This window comes from Apostichopus japonicus, chromosome 21 (genome assembly GCF_037975245.1).
Source record: "Apostichopus japonicus isolate 1M-3 chromosome 21, ASM3797524v1, whole genome shotgun sequence".
NCBI lineage: Eukaryota > Metazoa > Echinodermata > Holothuroidea > Aspidochirotida > Stichopodidae > Apostichopus > Apostichopus japonicus.
This window is the reverse complement of record NC_092581.1, coordinates 21,081,924-21,105,169: the sequence shown is the minus strand read 5'-3', so window position 1 is coordinate 21,105,169 and position 23,246 is coordinate 21,081,924. Positions and strand designations below refer to the sequence as shown.

At 37.3% G+C, this 23,246-nt stretch overlaps 1 protein-coding gene across 1 annotated transcript in view; it reads left to right on the top strand.

Moving 5' to 3' along the window:
- LOC139963232 (mannosyl-oligosaccharide 1,2-alpha-mannosidase IA-like) overlaps positions 1–23,246 on the top strand; it is a 104,133-nt gene that overhangs the window by 1,003 nt on the left and 79,884 nt on the right. Inside the window, exons 2-3 of the mRNA XM_071963836.1 lie at positions 519–734; positions 20,807–20,887. Coding sequence (XP_071819937.1) covers positions 519–734; positions 20,807–20,887 — 297 coding nt within the window. The remainder of the gene's footprint in view (positions 1–518; positions 735–20,806; positions 20,888–23,246) is intronic.

Below are 23,246 nucleotides of genomic sequence, written 5' to 3'. Positions count from 1 at the left end.
TGTAGGACCACAGTTTCCAGTATTGAAAGACTATACACCTGCCATGCAGACTTTCCTCTATTGACCTAGCCTACAGTAGGATAGTTTATCATAGCAATTTTGTAAGAATCTAGCCCAATGTAATCATTTCTTACAGTACAACCCACTAAATATCAGACAGTGCATTATTTTTGCTGCGCAAACATCTCTAGCATTGAGTTAACCCTGGAGAGCGGTTTCCTACACTAGCGACAACTTTTTTCATATGCCTACCCCAAAAGTTTACAGATGGACTTCATTGCTTTGTATAGCATTGCACCTCGCATCTACAGTGACATTTTCCATGCACCAAACATGTGTACTAGTGGCATTATGTACAACCTCTGCCACAGGAAAATGGCAAGTGTATGATAATTTGTGGTTAATAATAATATCCAATGTAACAGTTACATTGGATTATTATTAAAAGAGATATTTACGCATGTAAAAGTTTGATTATAATAAATGACAGTTTTCCTAATATCTGTGTTTTCTTACAGATGATGATGCATGCCTGGACTGGCTATGAGAAATACGCCTGGGGTGCTAATGAGTTAAAACCTATCGCACACACAGGTCATTCTGCCAGTATCTTTGGTAAAAGTGCCATGGGTGCAACCATTGTGGATGGCATGGACACACTGTACATCATGGGCCTTCATGATCAGTATGAAAAAGCTAGGAATTGGATTGCTCATGAATTCAACTTTAATCCGGTGAGTTTCATTGACATGTTTAGCCACTATAGATAGTGCATTGGAGGGAGATGGGAGGGTGGGAGGGCTAGGCATATAGTACTAGCCAACTCTCATGGTTTTAAAGTGAGACAGTGGTTTTTTATATTGTCTCATTGTGAGATCTCCCAATCTCACATTCAAATATCCTAAGCCAGCATTATACAAAGTGAAGCAGATTTACATGGACATATATCTTACATTAATATTATAATAGCGATGAGCCTCATTTGACTTTTGGCACCACTTTTGGTTTGCCACCCCTCTCCATGTTTGGGATATATCCTGGTCACTTCCTTTCTGAGGGTCAATCACCTGTGTCAATTTTAGTGACACTTCTGTTTACATTTTTAATAATTTTGGTCCCTTGTTTTATATTTGGGCCATCAGTATGGCCAACAGGTACATCAGATACAAAAAGAAAAAAAATCTAATCCAAAGTTTTAGATGACCAGTTGATTTGAACTATTGTGGTACTTTGGCTTGAGATTTTGTGTCTAAATCTATACAGAATGTAGTAACTTCATAATTTTTCAAAAGTTTCTGGACTTGCAATGAAAGTTTCTTGAGTTATGTAGTCTGTAAAGAGGTAGCACTTACTAGCTTATTTGGATGCACATCTAAACTGTTTTTTATCCAACCAAAGTGCCTGTTAATTGAGTTCCACGTGACTTCTGTCTTTTCTAATCCTGGATGACTTATTGTTCTCAGTGTAATTTCACTTCTCAGTGGTATATATTCCGCAGATCTGTGAAAAAGTCCCAAAACTTGTCCAAAAATTGTTCGAAATATTGAAAAGATTTCGTTCATAAAAATGTAGTGTTTCTTCCTGGCTGGTAGATTCGGAAGGAGGAGTTAGTGGGCGGTGCCTAGAGAGCAAGGGGGCAGTGCTAAAATATTCCAAATGCGTAGTTAGGTAGATAGGAAAGTGCAATAGTGGAGTGGGAGACAGGTAAGTATCGTCGCTCGTAAATCCCCAAACCAGTGAGTTTTGGGGATTTTCTCAGTGGTACTGTATATATTCCGAAGGAATGGTATATCCGGAAGGAATGGTATATCCGGAAGAAATGGTATATATATCCAGAAGGAATGGTATATTCAGAAGGAATGGTATATCCGGAAGGAATGGTATATCCAGAAGGAATGGTACGTATATTCAGAAGGAATGGTATATTCAGAAGGAATGGTATATCCAGAAGGAATGGTATATTCAGAAGGAATGGGATATCCGGAAGGAATGGTATATCCGGAAGGAATGGTTTATCCGGGAGGAATGGTATATCCAGAAGGAATGGTATATTCAGAAGGAATGGTATATCCAGAGGGAATGGTATATTCAGAAGGAATGGTATATCCAGAGGGAATGATATATCCAGAAGGAATGGTATATCCGGAAGGAATGGTATATTCAGAAGGCATGGGATATCCGGAAGGAATGGTTTATCCGGGAGGAATGGTATATCCAGAAGGAATGGTATATATTCAGAAGGAATGGGATATCTGGAAGGAATGGTATATCCGGAAGAAATGATTTATCCAGAAGGAATGGTACGTATATTCAGAAGGAATGGGATATCCGGAAGGAATGGTATATCCGGAAGGAATGGTATATCCGGAAGAAATGGTATATCCAGAAGGAATGGTATATTCAGAAGGCATGGGATATCCGGAAGGAATGGTTTATCCGGGAGGAATGGGATATCCGGAAGGAATGGTTTATCCGGAAGGAATGGTATATCCGGAAGAAATGGTATATCCAGAAGGAATGGTATATTCAGAAGGAATGGGATATCCGGAAGGAATGGTATATTCAGAAGGAATGGGATATCCGGAAGGAATGGTTTATCCGGAAGGAATGGTATATCCGGAAGAAATGGTATATCCAGAAGGAATGGTATATTCAGAAGGAATGGGATATCCGGAAGGAATGGTTTATCCGGAAGGAATGGTATACTGTATCCCGAAAGATTGGTATATCTGGATTGAATGGTATATCCGAAAGGAATGGTATATATATCCGGAAGGAATGGTATATCCAGAAAGTATGGCATATCCGGAAGGAATGGTATACTGTATCCAGAAAGATTGGTATATCTGGATTGAATGACCGAAAGGAATGGTGTATCCGGAAGGAATGGTATATGTTATATCCGGAAGGAATGGTATATCCAGAAAAATAGGTATATCTGGAAAGAAGAGATATGGGCGGAGCCAGGGGTGTAGGATTAAGAGTGCAGTGCTTAAATTAAAATACCAAGGTAAGTAGGGTACAAAAGGTAATAAAGCCCCACATCAGTTGACAATAGTCACTGCTCAAGTTGCTTTACAAAGAAAGCAAATTAATTTACAAAAGAACAAGTAAAAAATGGGTCTAAAGTAAAGTAGAAAGAGGAAAGTGCATAAGTAAACAGAGACAGGTTTGCAGGTATCATGTTATTGTGCAGTAGCTCATACATTCCCAAACCTGTATGTTTTGGGAATTGGCTGAATAATAATGTTCTTCCATCAGGGAGACCGGACAGCTTCAGTGTTTCGTCATGTACCATCACTGAAGACTTGTACAAGTCTTTCTGAAGCAGGACACCATCGAGTCACATGTAAAAGTAGGAATTTTAAATGGTTTCCTTGATAAGGCTTGATTTACAATGTTTGTCTATCATGTAGTACTTGATAGGTTTTGTTAATTGCTGTATATATTTAAAATATTGAAGTTTTTAATTACCACCTCGTACTAGCATTGGTTTCAGTATCATTATTTTTAGTATTCACATTTCACCTTTAAAGTACATGACAAAACAATTTTGAAAGAAAAGGTTTCACCCCCTTGGGGCACTATGACGTCACAGATTGACCAGATGGCAGCCCCCTGAGTCCACTTTTAAACCAAGATACAGCATCTCTGAAACAGAAGCAATGCTTTCAGTATGTTGGTATGGGGAGTGGGGTGTGTTCATCAGAAGTATCTCTGAAACAGAAGCAATGCTTTGGGTATGTTGGTATGGGGAGTGGGGTGTGTTCATCAGAAGTATCTCCATCACATAAATTAGTTATTATTATTATGTGGCAAATAGTTAAACTCAATCTTGATGTAGACCTGGGAATTTCTGACAATAAAAAAAACAGAATTGGAATAGTATTACAAACATTGAAATAGCAAAGTACAGTACTTGTTACGTTCAACATACTTAAAGTGTACAGTGAAAATGGTACTCTTCAAGTAAGATCTATGCGTAATTGCAGTCTCTGATCAAGAACTGCATTTTTCTTGAGTACACAAGACTTAATGGTGGGGAAATGTGGAGTTAACTACTGTACCTCTACAGTAGGTACAGTATATATTTACTATAAGTTTCTGATCACTGCAATCTTCTTGAGTACACAAGACTAAATGGTAGGGAAATGTGGAGTTAACTACCTCTACAGTAGGTACTTGTATGCAGTCTCCATAGGCGTACGGGACCATTTCGGTTTGGGGAGGCAGAAACTTTTGTGCCTGAAATTTCCTGTGACACTATCTAAGCAGAGCGCTACCATCGGTTGGCGGGTAGCGTACAAGAATTTTTTTGGCAGAATATGCCTCTCAGATCGCCGGAAATGGCACTTCTCAGGCCTTGCAAGTGGCATCTAAACATTCTTTATTTTATAATCTCACGTTTAGAAATTTACACTTCCCCAAAAATTTGGTAAATTAGAAGAAGAAAAAATGGTAACATCACTTTGACGGGGAAAGTATATTTTCTTAACTCCTATTTAGTTACGGTATTTATTATTTTAACACAGTACTCAGCTACCCCCAGAAAAACATACATTGTTCAACGACACGTAGGCGGGAAAATGTCGCTGTGTCGGGTGAGACTGCAATTTGTCTCACAAAAAAACCATAAAAAATAACAAAGAATATGATAAACCTGTACTTTCAGGATTGTAGGCACTCCCCCCCCACCATCCATGAAAAAGAAAATGTTTCTTATATATACTCATGTCTGGGATGTCCAGATACACAGTTGACTAGTTAGAAAAAAATGTTCACTGCGGATTTTTCACTTCAGAGACTGCTAATCTCCATGCATGCTTCTCACCACGATTGTGAGCGGCGTTCCCTGTTAATAATTTTGGGCGATAGTGCAAAAAGCGTGGTAGCCCAGATGAGCTGCGCTTACGGTGGTGTTACACGGAAAAATTCGGGCATCATGATGCTACATAAAGAAAATCATTAGCATATATTAATATTAATGTCACAAAACAAATAACACAGAACGCTCTCCACGGAATTTTCGGGCAAAAATATGAAAAAGATTCGGGCAAGCTACTACATACAGTATTTATATATATATTTTTTCTCCTGTTAGGCTGCCCGAATTTTTCAGGACTTTTGCCCGAATTTCTTGTCCTCTGGAAATTTGGGGGGTAGTCTCCCCCCCTGCCCCCCCCGCCTCGTACGCCTATGGCAGTCTCTGATCACTGCTGTCTTCTTGAGTACACAAGACTTAATGGGGTAATTGAAGGTTAGAAAGCATCAGTTTGAGCCCCAAAATTTAATTGTACAGTACATAAACATTTGAAGTAACATTTAAAATCAAATTAGAAAATCTCAACAATATTTACTGTATCTAATTCACCATAAGATTTGGAAGGACGAAACCGGTCATGAAGTGGTATTTTTCTGGTGTGTTTTTCTTTATTTATTTACTATATACTGTTAAGGGAGAGATATAAACTTATCCAAATGAATAACCCAGAAAGCTATGTAAATTAATACAGTACCTCCTCTTTAGATAGAGCAAGTACCCTACAGTACAGCCTCTATGGTATTATACATGTACATACACTGACAATCAACCTTGATCACACAAAACAGTCAGTACCAAACCTAAGCGTCCAAGATCACGATGATGGAATTACTGCTTGAACTTCTTTTAATCTGTTTTCCTTTCCTTTATTTAGGTTGGTTTTATTGCCTCTGTGATTAATATTAGATATAAATCATTACTGTATGAATTCCCTATGTACCTACATATACATGTACGGTGCATTTCATACCATATGCTGCAGATCAGTCATGTTTTGTTAAGGCTGTTGTAGAGATGGGTTTTTTAATATTATTTTTATATTTTCTTTCCTCTTTCACTAAGTCATTCAAGGGAATTCTTCTTCTTACTAAATAAAGTCTATCCATCCTCAAGAGAGCTGCATAATCCTTTATTGATTTGGGAGGAGGATGGTCTGACTCAGTATGCGTGGAGAAACAATCAAGTGAATTTAAAAGTCCCCTGAATGACAAAATTATTAAGAAGCTGCTGCCTAATCAGGCTTGCTCATCGATGTGATGCAGGAATGGATAACAGTGCAGTCATGATGGCTGATGGTGAGAGGTTGACTCGTGGATGATAAATATATAAATTTGATGAATTTTGATCATGAACTGTATATTTAAATTTTTCAAATACTTTTTAAGGTACTGTAATTGTATTCAGTGATAGACATGTCTGCAATGATGGTTGGAGATATTTAGGTAGTATTAGTGATATTAATAGCAGGGTAATAATGTGTCTGTTATCACTATGAAATTTATGTTCAAATTGATGCATTTACAATGAAGTAAAAGGCACTGTAGTATTTGTAATTCATACCAGACCTGAGTAGTGTTTGGACTTTGCTAAATTACTGCACCTCAACTAGAGTTTGCACTTTCCCCTTGATCTACATTTAGATCTTGCCAAAAAATGGTTAACTTTTAAGCTCTGTACCCTTCTGACACAGATATGGTTGCAAAGTACTGTGATATTTCAATTTTTTCATTATAATTGGCATGTACATATAAATAAAAGGTCCAAACTTGTGACACTCTTGGTGCCCTTGTACTGTATAGGCCCACAGAACCAACTGCTGTTCGATCATGCAGTACCAATGTACTGAAAGGTTTATATATTTCGTAACAGTTTCCTACTCTAATGAAGTATCCAAATGTTTCTTTTGCTTTTTCATATATCAAGAGAAAAATAAGATTGCACAGAAAATGTACAACTGTGTCAGGGATAGCAAAAGCTGTTGAGCTCCTAATTTATACAATGAGCAATAAACAAACTGAAAACCTCCCACATGCTGTAAATACCAAACGCATGCACTGAATTATGCAAGGATGATGGAAAACTACTAGTAATATAGTAAATACAAAGCTAGTAATATACTAACAGATTGGTAATATACTAAATCGTAAAATCCATTAAAATCTAAATATCTGATATAATGCTTTTAAGTACAAATATCAAATTCTCAACTTATTCAAGTTTTTTAAATCTCGTTCAATGAAAATTGGCCATAGCAAAGGTAATGAAGTGCATCCAAACATATGCATACAACCAAAATTAAAGTCCTACAAACATCAGTCATTAAAATGGATGGAAACTAAGAATTACTATGGTTATAGCAAACTAAATTTTTAAACACTATATATGTGTGCTGTACAGTACAGTAGATAGTAAAAATTAAATTCAGTACTGTAGCTGAGCTGCTGGTACTTTTACACTGTGTTCTTTGCAAGGCACTCGAATAAATGTATAAAACAAATTAAACAAGATAATTACTTTAAATTTGACACAGTCCAAACAAGTAGTGTATAGTGCAGTACTGTATCATGTAACTTACAGTACTTGAGTATTCAGAATGAAGGGGCATAGACCCAGTCTCACTCAAGCTTGTAGAAATTCTGAATTTACTTCGCTCCTCTCTTACCTGTCTCCCACTCCACAATTGCACTTTCCTATCTACCGAACGGAAAAATAGTTGTACAAATCACAATCGATAATTTTGCGGAAAAAGATGTGTAGTAACTTCCAGGTGGTAGATACAGAGGGAGGAATTAGTGGGCGTGGCCCAGGGAGCGAGGGCGCAGTACTAAAACATTTCCAAATGTGTAGTTAGGTAGATAGGAATGTGCAATTGTGAAGTGGGAGACAGGTAAGTATCGTCACTTGTAAATCCCTAAACCAGTAAGTTTTGGGGGATCTGGCACTGATGTTGAGTGAACTGTATTTAATTTTTTTGTAGTAGCTATGAAGGTTCCAAACTTTGTATCATGTATAATATTACATGTATCCTGTGTACTGTACAAAATCTGCTATCTGTCTTAACATTTGTATAACAACTTGCATAGCTTTATGGTTTCGATAATAATCGTAACCTTTGCATTCATGATGGCATATGAGTGTATGTAGATGTATACATGTGTGTGTGCGTTTGGGACTCCCAGCTTGTAAACATATCTGAAGAAGGGAAGGTCAGACCAATTCATATTTAGTGTGTAGAAGTACCACATTGAGTACAAGAAGCTTATTGTTTTTCTGGAGGTCAAACCTCATTTGGGGTCACCAGGGGTCAAGTTGTGAACATGGTATCTCAAGAAGGTACTGTAAGCTTGGGCAGACCTCATACTTGGTGTGTAGAAGAGTATGTACAGTGTACTTTTTGGTGGAGGCTAAAGGTCATTTGGGGTCATCAGCTCGGTCGAATTGTGAAAACCTTAAAAGTATGTTATTGCAAGAAGGGAATCTTAGACAGATCTCATGTTTGGTTTGTAGATGTTCCATATCAAATTAGAGGAGCCTATTATTACATTTGGGAGTGGTCAAAGTTCATTTGAAGTCAACAAATGCCAAACATTTACTTCACTCCCCTCTTACCTGTCTCTCTACACTACGGTACCTTCCTAAACATAATATTGCAAGGGAAGCTTGGACAGATCGCATATAATTTGGTATGTAATTATACCATATGGAGTACAAGACTCCTAATGTGGGCGGAGGGCAATGGTCGTTTGAGTTCACCAGGGGTCAAATTGTGAAAACCATGTTTTACAAAATATTTCAACAAGGACAGATCTTGTCATTTAGTATGTTGATGTATCTATCACATTAGAAGGCTGTTGTTGAGGTCAATGGTCATTCAGGACAGTCTGTGTCATTTAGTATGTTGATGTATCTATCACATTAGAAGGCTGTTGTTGAGGTCAATGGTCATTCAGGACAGTCTGTGTCATTTAGTATGTTGATGTATCTATCACATTAGTACATGAAGGCTGTTGTTGAGGTCAATGGTCATTCAGGACAGTCTGTGTCATTTAGTATGTTGATGTATCTATCACATTAGAAGGCTGTTGTTGAGGTCAATGGTCATTCAGGACAGTCTGTGTCATTTAGTATGTTGATGTATCTATCACATTAGAAGGCTGTTGTTGAGGTCAATGGTCATTCAGGACAGTCTGTGTCATTTAGTATGTTGATGTATCTATCACATTAGTACATGAAGGCTGTTGTTGAGGTCAATGGTCATTCAGGACAGTCTGTGTCATTTAGTATGTTGATGTATCTATCACATTAGAAGGCTGTTGTTGAGGTCAATGGTCATTCAGGACAGTCTGTGTCATTTAGTATGTTGATGTATCTATCACATTAGAAGGCTGTTGTTGAGGTCAATGGTCATTCAGGACAGTCTGTGTCATTTAGTATGTTGATGTATCTATCACATTAGAAGGCTGTTGTTGAGGTCAATGGTCATTCAGGACAGTCTGTGTCATTTAGTATGTTGATGTATCTATCACATTAGAAGGCTGTTGTTGAGGTCAATGGTCATTCAGGACAGTCTGTGTCATTTAGTATGTTGATGTATCTATCACATTAGTACATGAAGGCTGTTGTTGAGGTCAATGGTCATTCAGGACAGTCTGTGTCATTTAGTATGTTGATGTATCTATCACATTAGAAGGCTGTTGTTGAGGTCAATGGTCATTCAGGACAGTCTGTGTCATTTAGTATGTTGATGTATCTATCACATTAGTACATGAAGGCTGTTGTTGAGGTCAATGGTCATTCAGGACAGCCTGTGTCATTTTTAATTTATTGTTTGTCACATCACACTGCTTTTCACTATATTACTACTGTAAGGTCAACTACAGTATATTGTACACGGGCCTAACTATACATTTTAAATGTCAGATTCACTAAGAAAACTACTGTACTCATGTTACATCATCGAAACCACAATGCATTTTTGCATTCTGGTTGTATACGATTTTGCGATGAGATACCAGATAAATTATTCCCCCTCATTAAAACTAGAAATATATATCATTTATTTGGTAAGTTCTAAGATGGTGACTGAATTATAATGGTCACTGACATGAACTGATATCACTTTGAGGACACTGTATCGACTACCGAGGAGATGACATGACAAGATGGCACAGTTCTTCTATAGTCTTGGACGATGTTTCAAATCTTGTGGGATACCATGCAGCTTTAAATACTTATTTCACAGTGTTAAGGCTTAAAGAATTTACAGTACACAATAAGAAAGTGCAATTTCCGTATGGTTAATATGAATCTGGAACAGTATTAAAAGTTTAATGAAATTATTAAATTGTACTTGCTTGTGCAGTGGTATGTGTGTGTACAAATGTTTGTTTCTGTACTGAAACAGTACAACTGCCATGTATCCATTTAGGATTTAGACGGTTCTAAAAGTGTGTATCTGTAGGATTCTGTTAATAATCAAACACAGATTGTTTGGTTTCAAATCATTAATTTATAAGACATGCTTTATATCTAGACATACACGTACAGGTTTGTACATGTGCCTGGACAGAGATCATGACGGACAATTCACAGAATTGCCAGACTGTCTGGCCAAATGCTGGATGTACTGTCTGGCCACACAGACTTGACTGAATTGGATGAAAATTATACAACCTTTAACAGGGAGACTCAGAGACTCAGTAACATTTTCATGCATTTGTGAATGAAGCAGACCGCTATTTGAAAACATATATAATTGAAGACCAGCTCTCTTAGAATTTAACATTATCTCTCAGAAAGAAAATTTCTGTACCTAAAGGTAATGGCAGGCAACATGCAATGAAGAATTTGTTGTAAATAGTTAATTCAATACCATTCATGAATTCATAAGTGTAGTACTGTATGTATGCTCTTCTAAGGTACTGTGTGAAGCAGTTGTGTACATAGATCGTCCAATTGTTTGGTAATGATGGAATTTTGAATTCTCTTATGTTTTCTTCAATACCCATACTGTGGGTATACTCATACACTGTACCCTTGAGCTCTCTAGCAACAATCTTGAAACTGAACAGGAACAGTTCAAATTTCTGATTGTGCAGGAAATCACCATGGCTATGCTCAAGTGCCTTTGCCTATTGCATATATACATTTATACTTTAAGAAAACAAATTCAACAGCCATTGCAGTGTATGTTAAACACCTCTGTGTTATTTTTTTGTTTGGAAAGGCAAAGTATAAAACAGATACTGTACTGTGTATCAAAGAATCCTCTCCTTGGAATGGTTGTAGGGTATTAGCAAAGCAAACAAATGATGCTTAATGAAATGGCACTGATAGATTGTAAATAGATCTAGAACATTTGAAAGTATAAATAGAGTCAGATTCTTTTTTAAGTTGAATGTCTCTTTATATGTGAAACTTAGTACAACATACTGTAATTTAATTGCCACAAATCAGTTATAGGTTGTGCACTTACTGTACTAGATATGAGCAGGGCTCAATTTTAATGGTTGTCCGATTGTCCAAGACGACCAAAAATCACGTCGGACAACCTAAAACCTTGCTTAGGTTGTCCGAAGGACTGTAGCTGTATTTCTTTATAGAATTGTTAGAAAAGTTCACTAGGCTAGGTACTGAGATACTGTACAATTGTATCTAAGTACAGTACCTAGTTAATATTGGGAGAATTTATATACTGTACACAACATCTATCTACCCTTATTGAAAGCTGCTGAACCTTTGGCTTTACTGTGTATAATAATCTGAGGGAAGAAAATCCACTTGAAAATATGTGTAAGACACTTTGAATGGTAGAATGAGAAGGAAGGGCAATGACCGGAGGGGCCGGTCATAGAGGGGGCAGAGTGTTATAAGGTTACCAGGACATTCTAGGCACAGTAGAACATGGTGCTAAGGTTGTGAGGAGAAAGGTAAGCTTGTCACTCCTAAATATCCAAAACAGTAAGTTTTGGAATATCTACATGTGACTATATTTACAGTACCTGTCTCAGCTGTACTATGGCACTTTCCATCTGTCGCGGGTCGATGAAAGTCGGAGGACGCAGATAACGGATTGAGAACAGGAGTTGCCGAGTTTCAGTGGAGTGAGTTTATTCACCGGAATATACAGATGTATGATACAGAAAAACAGGAAAACCCTGAAAATATGAAATAAAAAAATTCTTTCCTTGCAAACATCGGGTCTATACACTAATGTAATTTAACTTACTCAAGAGCACATTACACAATATTACACAATAACTAACATAAAAGAAACGTAAACTTACGGGATAATGAACTGGTGTTCGCCTGGTTTTGCCTGGGTAGCTCAGCGGTGATACAATTGAGAGTAGCCTATGGCTGACGGGTGGGTTACAACCTCGGGGACGCAAAGCAGTCCAGTTAATATCAGATTTTTGGGCACACGAAGTAGCCCAAGTATATATACAATACAGGCTTGGAACACCATGGAGGTAAAAACAGATGGGAACATGAAGTATCCCACGTACAACAAGAATGGGCACACAAAGTAACCCAGTTGAGAATACAGGTTGGGAACACAAAGTATCCCATGTACAACAAGAATTGGGCACACAGAGTAACCCAGTTGAGAATACAGGTTGGGAACATGAAGTATCCCACGTACAACAAGAATTGGGCACACAGAGTAACCCAGTTGAGAATACAGGTTGGGAACACGAAGTATCCCACGTACAACAAGAATTGGACATACGACATTAACCAATTGCTAGCTTGCAGAGAACCACACCGCCCTACTTCCAGACAGCATGCTAACACAATATCCGGCATAACTAAAACGTTCCTTAATTCCACATGCCATTGTGCCAAGAAAACCTTTAGCGTAGAAAATGAATGTAAATTTATCACAGGGTAGTCTTCACCCAAACAGATATATTAACGTGACCTGAAATATCCTAAACAATACCTGACCTGTGACACGTCCCCCTTCTTTAGGAAGATGCTTCATCTTCCCTGCAAATTTACAAATTTGGACCACAAGGTGTTCCTTTAACGAACTCAAAATGTACAAACTTAGGAGTGCGCTTCAAGCAGTGCGCCTCCTCAGAAAGTCAGGCAGTGCACCTGCTAAGAAAATCAGCACCATGATTTTCTGAACCCTTAATGGCTTTTACTACGAACCTGAACGGTTGTTAACACAGCGCCCACCACATTACCCTACTATTCTTAAACTTAGATATTGTAATATATGCTATCGGATGATGATCCATTTCAAGTACAAAGTCTACTTCGTACAGATACGCTTGGAAATTTTGCACAGCCCACACTAGAGCCAGGCATTCTTTCTCGATAGTAGAGTAAGAGACCTCCCTAGGTTGTAACTTCCGACTCGCATAAGCCATGGGGTGTTTCACGCTGGCCTCTAGCTGCATTAGCACAGCGGCTATCCCGATGTCCGACGCGTCTGTTCTCAATATAAATGGCTTTTTAAAATCTGGTAATCTAAGAATAGGTGCAGTCTCCAGCCTGCGCTTTAGCATTTCAAACGCCCTACTTTGCGGATCGTGCCATTCAACCTTAATTGACCTTGAGGATTTCGTTAGGTCAGTGAGAGGGGCGGAAATGGCCGAAAAATTGGGAATGAACTTGTTGTAATAGCCAACTAGACCTAAAAATGAACTAACTTCCTTCTTCGTCCTCATGACGTTAGCACCCAAGGCCTTAGCCTCGGCTTCAGTAATCCACCTTCAACCATGTGGCATAAAAACTCTACAGAGGTTTGCCCAAAAAAACCTTTAGTTGGGCGCGCTACAGAACGACCCGCGGCGCATAGCCTCTGAAGTACCCTCAGACTATCTCAACATGGCTTTGCCAGTCTGCCGTATACACAAGCACATCATCGATGTAGTTCACAAGGTTAGGCAAGCCGCTTAGTAATATTCGCATCATGCGCGTAAACACAGCTGATGCATTAATTACACCAAATGGCATTACCTTAAATTGGTACAAGCCGTGATGGGTCACAAAGGCAGTTTTACAGCGGTCATCCCGTGCGATGGGAATTTGCCAGTACCCATTCGTAAGGTCAATTTTTGTGAACACCTTACCTCCGGCAATCTTAGCCATAAGATTGTCTGTGACGGAATTGGCTCTGGATCGAACAACGGGATCCTGTTTAACTTGAACTTGAAGTCGATACAGAAGCCATTAGTGCCATCCTTTTTCCTAACTATATGTACTATATTTACATAGCCTACAGTATAAAGTAGTAATGTTTTAGCACTGTGCCCCTTAACAGAGGACTGATTTCAACATCATCACAGTTTGCTTGACACAGGAAATTACCTTAGATCTATCTTCAAGGTGAATTAATGATTACATACATGGATCTGCATTCAATATGACAATTTTGTCAAGCTACATTATTTATTTCAAAGGTGAAATTCTGCATAAAATTATTCTTACATGAGTCCATTTGTCTGCACTATTTGTACAATTCAGTACAGAAGCAAATAAATCCCTTGATTAAACCAAACATCGTCATGTCCACCAAAACTATTGTCTATAAATGTAGTTACCATCCAAATTGCTAGTTTTCAATCGGTAGATCTAAAATACATATTCTCAGGTGTAAATAAAACCAAGATTTAGTACTACACGCTATAGTCTAATTGCAATATTGGAATGCCTAAGACAACGTCATGTGGTTCTGTGAAAACAAATTGAATTTGAAGGTTCATTCAAATTGTTTGATAACAGAGTTCACCTAATATTCCAGCAATATGCATTACATTTGCAGCCTTTTCATTCCTTTGCCTTTTGTCATTTCTTTGATTGCACCATACAGACCAGACCACGGGTCTGAGCACTGTGTGTTGTGTAAATTTTGGCAAAGCGTGATTGTCTCATAATTTTTGAGATTTTGTGAAGACCGAGATTTTGTAACCCTAACCTGTGAGCAATTTGTTGATTGGACCATATTGCTGTGATATATACACAGAATATATATGGAGATGATATAAAGCGTAAGGGCTGCAGGGTTGGGGAGATATATATGTTTGTTAAACTTGGGATGGAAGCTTGGGCTTAGATCATGTGATCTGGAGAAGGATGGTACAGTATACTGTACACATTTGACAATTAGAATATATGAACGAATAACGTACAATAGTGTATTTAGTGTTAACTTTGTCACAAAGGATGGCAATTACATATAAATTTACTTTTTGTATTATACAGTAATGGCAAAGGGCAGGGGGGGGGGGGTATAAATGTTTAAGATCTACATGCATGTAGTACTTTTTGGGTCTGTATGTAGATGACACATACTTGTTTAAAGTACAGTAGTTCCTCACCTGCTCAATCATGTCGCTTCATAATGCCTGGAATTCATTAATTCAGATGTATGTGCATTTAAATGGCAGTTCCTGATGGATGGTTGAGTATCGAGTCGAGTAACCATCAATACGTATCAGGCGCAATATTAACTGTAGGTATATTCCAGCTGTGTTGTCACATATTAATTATAGGTTAGTTCCTGACTAGTATGTTCTTTCACATCTGACAAGGCATATATTTCAGTTATGTTCCTTATTTTTCCAATTTGTGCTTCACTTGAATGTGACCAACGGGAAATCCGACCAAATAAAAGGCTAATGTACTGTACAGTATATATTCTGTAGATACTGCCCAAGCTGTGAGTGAGAAGTTTTCCTCTTGTTGTGGGTGTTTAATCTAATTAGGATTGTCATTTCAAAATACAGTTTGTTGTCTGAAAAAGGCAATGTGTTTGTGTACATTATAGTTTGCATTAAAAATTAACCAGGTCACTGTCTGTGGTGCCATTGTAGGTTGTTTTTATAGTATCTCAAAACTGTCTGACATTTTTTTGATGTTGAAAAAACCAACTTGAACTGGAAGTCCAGTTAGTCCCTTGTGACTTACTACTTCCTCTATGACAAATAAACTTTGTGACATTTAGTCAGATACTAAATCTATAGTAGTAAGCATTTTTTATTGAAAGTTTAGGATATCATATGGAACTAGTCCAGAGGAAAATGTTCATCATTTCACAGATGAAAGAGGAACATATTCTAAGCACCCTGCAAAATTTGCATTTAATACAATTTATATGGACTATTTTCTAGATATTATACATCATTTGAATTTGACACATTTTGCAGCGAAAGTGAACATGAGGCTAAACGGTATGATGTCATACAGTAGGAGCATGCTAACATTAGTTTTTTTCCTTAAAATTGCAATGTTTGATAATATATGTTAGTATTAATGTACACTATGGTCATATTTATATATTAATTGCTAACTTGACATATATCCCCATATAGGTAAAAATGAAACCTGATTCAATCCAAGGTCAAAACAATTAAGGGAAATAAAGTAAAAGTGAAACTGTCAGTATGCAACTACTGTATGGTATGACATCACACACCTGTTTGCTTCAAGTTCACTTGTGGTACAAACTGTGACAATTGGAATTATCAATATCTTGAGTTGGATGCAAATTTCATTATCGGTGCTTTAGAATGTGTTGGTCAATCAACAATTTTAATTTTCCTCTGGATTTTTATCCTTTTATGAAGAAGAATCTTGTTTGAGTCATGATTCCAATGATTTACTTCGCTCCTCTCTTACCTGTCACAACCTTGCACCTTGTTCTACCATGTCTAGAATGCCCTGATAAAATAAGGGCGCACAGTGTTATTATTTTACCAGGACTGTATAGAATGGTAGAACGAGGTGCTAAGGTTGTGAGGAGACAGGTAAGCTTGTCACTCGTAAATATCCAATTCAGTAAGTTTTGGAATGTTTGTTATATTTATATTTCTCCCCTATTTTACCCATCTCCAATCTACTTTATAGCACTTTATTATCTGCAGTACCTAATATGATCCAAATTAAGTGGTCAAGGAAAACCGCAGTGAAACTTTATGTTGAAACATACATCTGCGCCTGGTGTGACATACAGGTCAACGGAACCTTTAACATAATCACCATACCTCAACATATGCTCTGCCTTTATGTACAGTACTTTCCTTTTAGTCAATTCCTATTAAGTTGTTTGCTTTACTATAGATCTCCTGAGGTCAAAGACAAGCATCAAAAGATAAAATCCAGTGAATCCTTTAATCTAGCTGACATCCTTACGTTCTTAAAGCCAAACCAAGAATTGTTACATCCCAAGACTAACAACACCGCTAGTACTGTAACAGTGTGCTCGCAGCCAGTTCTTTAATACTAACCGTAAGGTGCAGTTTACATAAGAACTCCAGAGGACTATCAGTCAGTTAAACATTTATGTATCTATCCTCTTTGTGCACTATGAACAGTCATGCTCCGGAAGATACTCTTGTGTCTTAAATCTCCTGTGTTTTTAGAAAGATTATCTAGGATTGTTGGATTTTGATTCTTGATGGCTGAAGGGGAGGCATTGAAGGTTGATAAAGATGCTGCAGTTCTGCTGTATTAGTTCCATGCATTTGCATACTATATGTCAAACTTTAAATGTAGGCATTTTTTCCTCAAAATATAATACTGTAATTGTTGGAGAAGATTAAATACTGTTCATACCCCTTACATATATCTTACATTGCAACAATACTGCAATGTGGATACACACTATTTAAAAAACAACTTGTATTTAACACAAGTAGACTCTTTTCTTTCAAATGGTAATAAAAGTGTAAACAGCAGTTATCACATAGTAATGATTTTTTAATGCTTTCCTGTTCTGAAACAAATGATCAGTTGCAATCATTTTCACCCAAATATTCCAAACCTGACTGTTTATGAAAAATGAAAAATTCACATAGTTTACTTTTATTTCTTTTTTGTAAACTCTTTTGCTCAACTACTAATTCCAATAGTTGTATTTTCATAAAATGGGACTAATTACATATACTGTATACTTCCCTCTACTGTAGTTCCTGTTCTCATAAACTCCAGGCATAATTAATGGTACTCAGTACACTTTATCTCCAAATTGTAGTATATGTTAAAATATCAAACATGTAATGTAAATAAGATGTTATTGGGTTTACATACATTCGTGTTTAACTTTGATATTCAGTGTGAGTATTATCTGCAGCAATGACATTATCAGTACTTCCAATGCAGCAGCATGTTATGTTAATAAGGTGTAATTGGGTTTACATACATTCATGTTTAACTTTGATATTCAGTGTGAGTATTATCTGCAGCAATGACATTATCAGTACTTCCAATGCAGCAGCATGTTATGTTAATAAGATGTATTGGGTTTACAGCCGCCCGCTGGTGCCCGACATGAGCACATCCCTGCATACACAGTAACAGAAAAAGTTTAGATCTTACCTTTAAGAAGATTGCTCATTATGGGAAACCAACCATTTGTACTTGTCAAGATCACTTACAATTGGTTACAATATTGACCTGTTTTGCTCATTATGCACTGGGTTCCTCTACTGACAGAGGAATTGATTTGGAAACAGTACGTGTCTTTCCTCTATACTTTCTCTTGAAGAATTTCCCCAGATAATGTCTTATAAAATGAAGAAAAGTGGAAACATTGTTACAAATTTCAAAATGTCTCTTGAGGCCAGGGTGAAATTGACCAGGTGGGTTTTATCATCCAGATCAAAGTAATCCATGATTTATTTATACCCATACAAAATAGTCATCAGAAAAGGTAAGACAAATCTGAAAAAAGGTTGATTGTATTGCCATGAGCGTCAATGAAGTTATCAGCATCCACACCTGGACGGTTTGTCTGTAGTAGCTACTGTAGTGTAATTTGTAACATACACCTCTGCCTTTGGTCATTTAGGACATATTCATCAGTTATTGCTCAGTGTTGTTGGTCATAAATGTAGCAGCATGGTTAGTGTATTTTGAGGGAAGGAAGAAAGGACCACCTACAGTATAACAAGGTAGCGAAGAAAAGAACTGATAGAAAGATCTGGGGTCTATACAGTACATGCAAACATTTTAAAAATGTTAAAATTATTAGCAGTTTTAGTTTGAATATTTTAAAACTCGATAAATATTCCATCTTTCCCTCCATATGTTCATGTCACCCATTCTGATTTTGTTAAGGTCCATACCTGAGTGGGGATGGGATCATGGGGGGGGGGGTCTTAGGAAATGGTCTTGCTGACATCATTGAGTACTGATATTCACAAAATATATCCCATGTATTGGTATCCCAATTATTGATATCCCAGTTTTTAATTCCAAAATATATCCAGACTTTCCAGACTGGTGAATAAAAGCGGCTTATTTTGAACAGTATGGTGAACATACTGTAACCAGCACATATCAGGATAAGTATTATTGTTTCCAGGACAGGACTCCACAAATTTGTAAAACTTCTTGCCAACTGGCGACCTAGGCTTAAATTCTACTGGCCAATGTTAAATTAACTTGCCATTTTCTATCGCTAATTGTTTGTGTGATAATTAGCCAAATGTATAGTGCCTAGTGTATACAGTAGTGTTAGTTGTTAACAGCAAAAACAATCTTTTTAAATTGTGGTTCATCTAAAGTGTCTAAACATGATATCAATGAAAATATTAAACATTGAAACATTGTAAGCATACAGTACAGTAGTTTAGGACTTGCTTTGTTAAAAGTGACCACAAATAAACAAAGTCATGGCTGACCATCTGTAACTTTCACTGGACATGACATCAGACTACTGTATCAGTGTATGTGTTAGTATCGTTAACAAGTTAAGATAAGGCTTGGCACTGACAACTATTATCATTATGGATGGATTGAGCGTCAGACTTTAATACTGCTTTCATTGGTCAGGTCTCGAGAATTATCATTTTTGTTTTGACTAAAAATTAATCCAATAAACTTCCTGTTGTTCACTTCGAGATATGTCATGTTATTTTGGCAAAATTATTATTTCACGTTTCAGTTCCCTTGAAAGTTCAGTTTGTATCACTACACTTAGTAAAAAGTCACCACACCTGAAATATCTCCGTACATAATGTACGTAAAAATAGTGAGCGATTTTACACAGTTAACTCTCATTGACATTGGTGGTTAAATGCGATTTGGACTTGCTTCAAGTTTACTGTAATTAAATTCCTTATAGGAATATATACATTTACTGTTGCTGATGAAGGAAGAAACCACAAAGCTCAGACAGCAGTTACATTGTGATACTTTGAAAACCGTTTGGTGGAAATACGCAGGTTTTTTTTCCTTATTTTGTTTTAGCACACTTTCCTTTTCTACTAAGGTTCCCGCAAAAGTGCGAAGATGATTAAATGATGATTGAATGAAGTTGAATCGTTCGAAGATGCGGAGGGGGGATTTGCAAACTAAAGTTCTTCATTGTTTGGTGGAAATGATGAGTCGCTTGTTGGTGGTGATTTTTGATGTTTTGATGTTATGTTTGGGGCTGGATGTCCGTCGGTGTGACGTCACCCTTTGCTGAAAGTTCTGTGGGTAGTTTTGATACTATTGAGTATTGACAGTTGAGAATTCCCTTTCACAAGTTGCAGAACCCACTGGCAGAACCACCATTACTTTAAATAAGACAACAGAGGATAGTTACAGCCTTCCTGGATTACAAGCAAGGATAGGGGACCAAATGGAATATTTTTGCCACTGACTTGAGTCTTTGAGTTGAGCTCACTCAATTTGAATTTCCTCCTTTACTTATTCTAGCGACAAGCCATCTGTATTGTTCTGATCATTTAGCAGCAAAGTACTCAAATGATTAGCCATCCTCCCAAGCTCTTCAACAACCCATTACTGTAATTCAAAGTTTTGTCTTTTCTTGCTGGCCATAATAAGGGTCAACAATTTGGTAACAGAACTTACAGTTCGTGGACAAAATTTTACTCGCCATTGGGCGATCATATTTGTCGAGGCCTGATTGTTACAAGTTTGTTAATATTTAACATTTACAATAATTAAGAAGTGTTTTGGCAACACTTGCTGTATTGCATTGGAATAACTTTATTCTTTTATCTTCTTACCTTTAAACAGACTAGTGACATTTCAGTTTTTGAAGTCAACATCCGTTACATTGGTGGCCTTATATCCATGTATGCATTAACAAAAGATGAGGTGAGTTTTATGGATAGAATCCTTCTTATTCATTGTAATCTTTGAACCTATTCTTATTTAATCTACTGTTAAGGTTACACAACAGTGGCCGTTGAAAATCTATGTTACGAATATATTACTTCTTTGTGTAAAGTCTTCATTGGTGTTTCATCAGATCTGCTTCTTGAACAATATGTCATTGGAATTAATTTGCTTTTGCATATTTAGTACTCAATACATTCCTGCAGATAGTATTCTTGATCCAGACTGGCTTGGCATGTAAATGTATTATACTTAGCATTAAGCAATGTTTTAATAGTAGCATGTAATTGGGCCTGCACTGAGGAGCTTAAAATAGCTCTTAAAGCATTTCAGACATTTAGCTAATCTTAAAGGTAGATATGGTGCTGAAACATGGACCACAACCAAGCAGCTTGAGCAGAAACTCTTAGTTGCCCAACGAGCGATGGAGAGAAGAATGATCAACATTACAATAAGGGACAAAGTCAAGAACTCAAAAATTCAGGAAACAAACACAAGTAAAAGACATCATTCTTAAGATTAAGGAAGCAAAATGGAGATGGGCAGGACATCTGATGAGAAGGGGGGACAATAGATGGACCAAAAAATTGACAGAATGGCAACCCAGATACAGAAAGAGAGGTAGAGGCAGACAGAAACGTAGGTGGCGGGATGACATAACAACAAACATAGGCAACACATGGACTAGACTTGCAATGGACAGAGAAACTTGGAAAAATCATGAAGAGGGCTACATCCAACAGTGGATGAACACAGCCTGGTGATGATGGTGATAAAGGTAGCTACCTTGAAAATTGCAATAGCTAAAGGCTAAACAACACTTGTACTTTAGCACCCAAAGTTACTTTATCCTCGCTTAACTGTCACCTCACAACCTCAGCACCTTCATTCTAACGAGTCTAGAAAGATCTGGTAACCGTTAACACTGTGCACTCTGTATGTCCGGATCCCGCCTGTCAACCCTTAACACTGTGCACTCTGTATGTCCGGATCCCGCCTGTCAAAGCCCTCACTTCGCATTCTACCACCCAAAGTGCTTCGACGTGGGCTTTGAGATTGGATCGTTTTTATCGCTTTGAATTCGTTCAACATTTATGGAAGTTGGAAGTGCTGTAACACCCATTTTTACCCCCCCCCCCCCTGGTGGACAGCATAGATGCTATCATACATGTACAGTACAGTACTTGTGGGATACGTTTACATGCATGAGGGCAACTGATGTATTACTGTTAGACAACAATGTACATATATTTTCCTCTTGAAAAGTTCTGACAAGTATTTGCAACCCTCCCTCCCCCCTCCTCCACCAATGATTCCACATTAATTTGTTGCTGAACTTGCTGTTGATTTGCAAAGCTAACATATATCTTTGCAATGGTACCCAATGTTCCACTTTCCTTGTCAACTTTAAGTTACTTCCATTTGCTCACTTACCTGTCTCACATATATGATCTATGTATAGTACCTATAGTCCTACTAACTGGAAACCAATGCCCGGACGATAAGTGTGCACTACTGTATGTAATACAATATTTGGAAAGCGACTTGAAAAAACAAAAATATTACTCTTGATTCAGATTATTCCAAGATTGATTTGGTTTTAAAGTTCACACTGGGCAACTGCAGTAAACAACAGGAAAGAGTTTGCTTTTATTTGTCATTTCCTACAGACCAAGCAGAAACTTCCTGAATGGAATTATATTTCATTGTTTTTCGATGGTACTTTATGTTCCTTTTAGGAATACGGATCATGTTGTGTCAAAGTTGAGAAGAACACTGATAATGACACTGGGACATTGGGATTAGAAGGATGATGTAGGTACTGTACTGTATCAATGCCAACCTACCATGGCCTTTGTAAACACTTCCAAACCTTGTTCTCACGATCCTTGAAACCACATGTGACATTGATATTTATATCTGTAGGTGCAATATGTCTGTTTGGAAAGATCTTCCATAATGACTTAGTTAGCTCTCTAACACTGGGTGCTATTCTCGTTGAATTTCCATTATCCCCACCCCCATCCCATCCCATCCCAACCCATCCCATCTCTCCTCTCTCTAAATAACCTGAATGGTTACATATAACTATCTGAATTATGAATTTAAAAAAAAATTGTTTGCTTTTTAAGTAATGTAGAACTACAGTATGCTTAAAAAAAAACTTAATCATAGTTTATAATTGTAAGCACTGGCAAAACTCAACATGCTTTGTTGTTTCAGCAGATGCATTGCCTTCTTCAATAACCATATAAAATATGTAAAGGATTTCTAAGATCTATACAGTAGGTACAGTAGATCTAAGATGATTTCTGCAACTTTTAAACTCCAGTGTGGT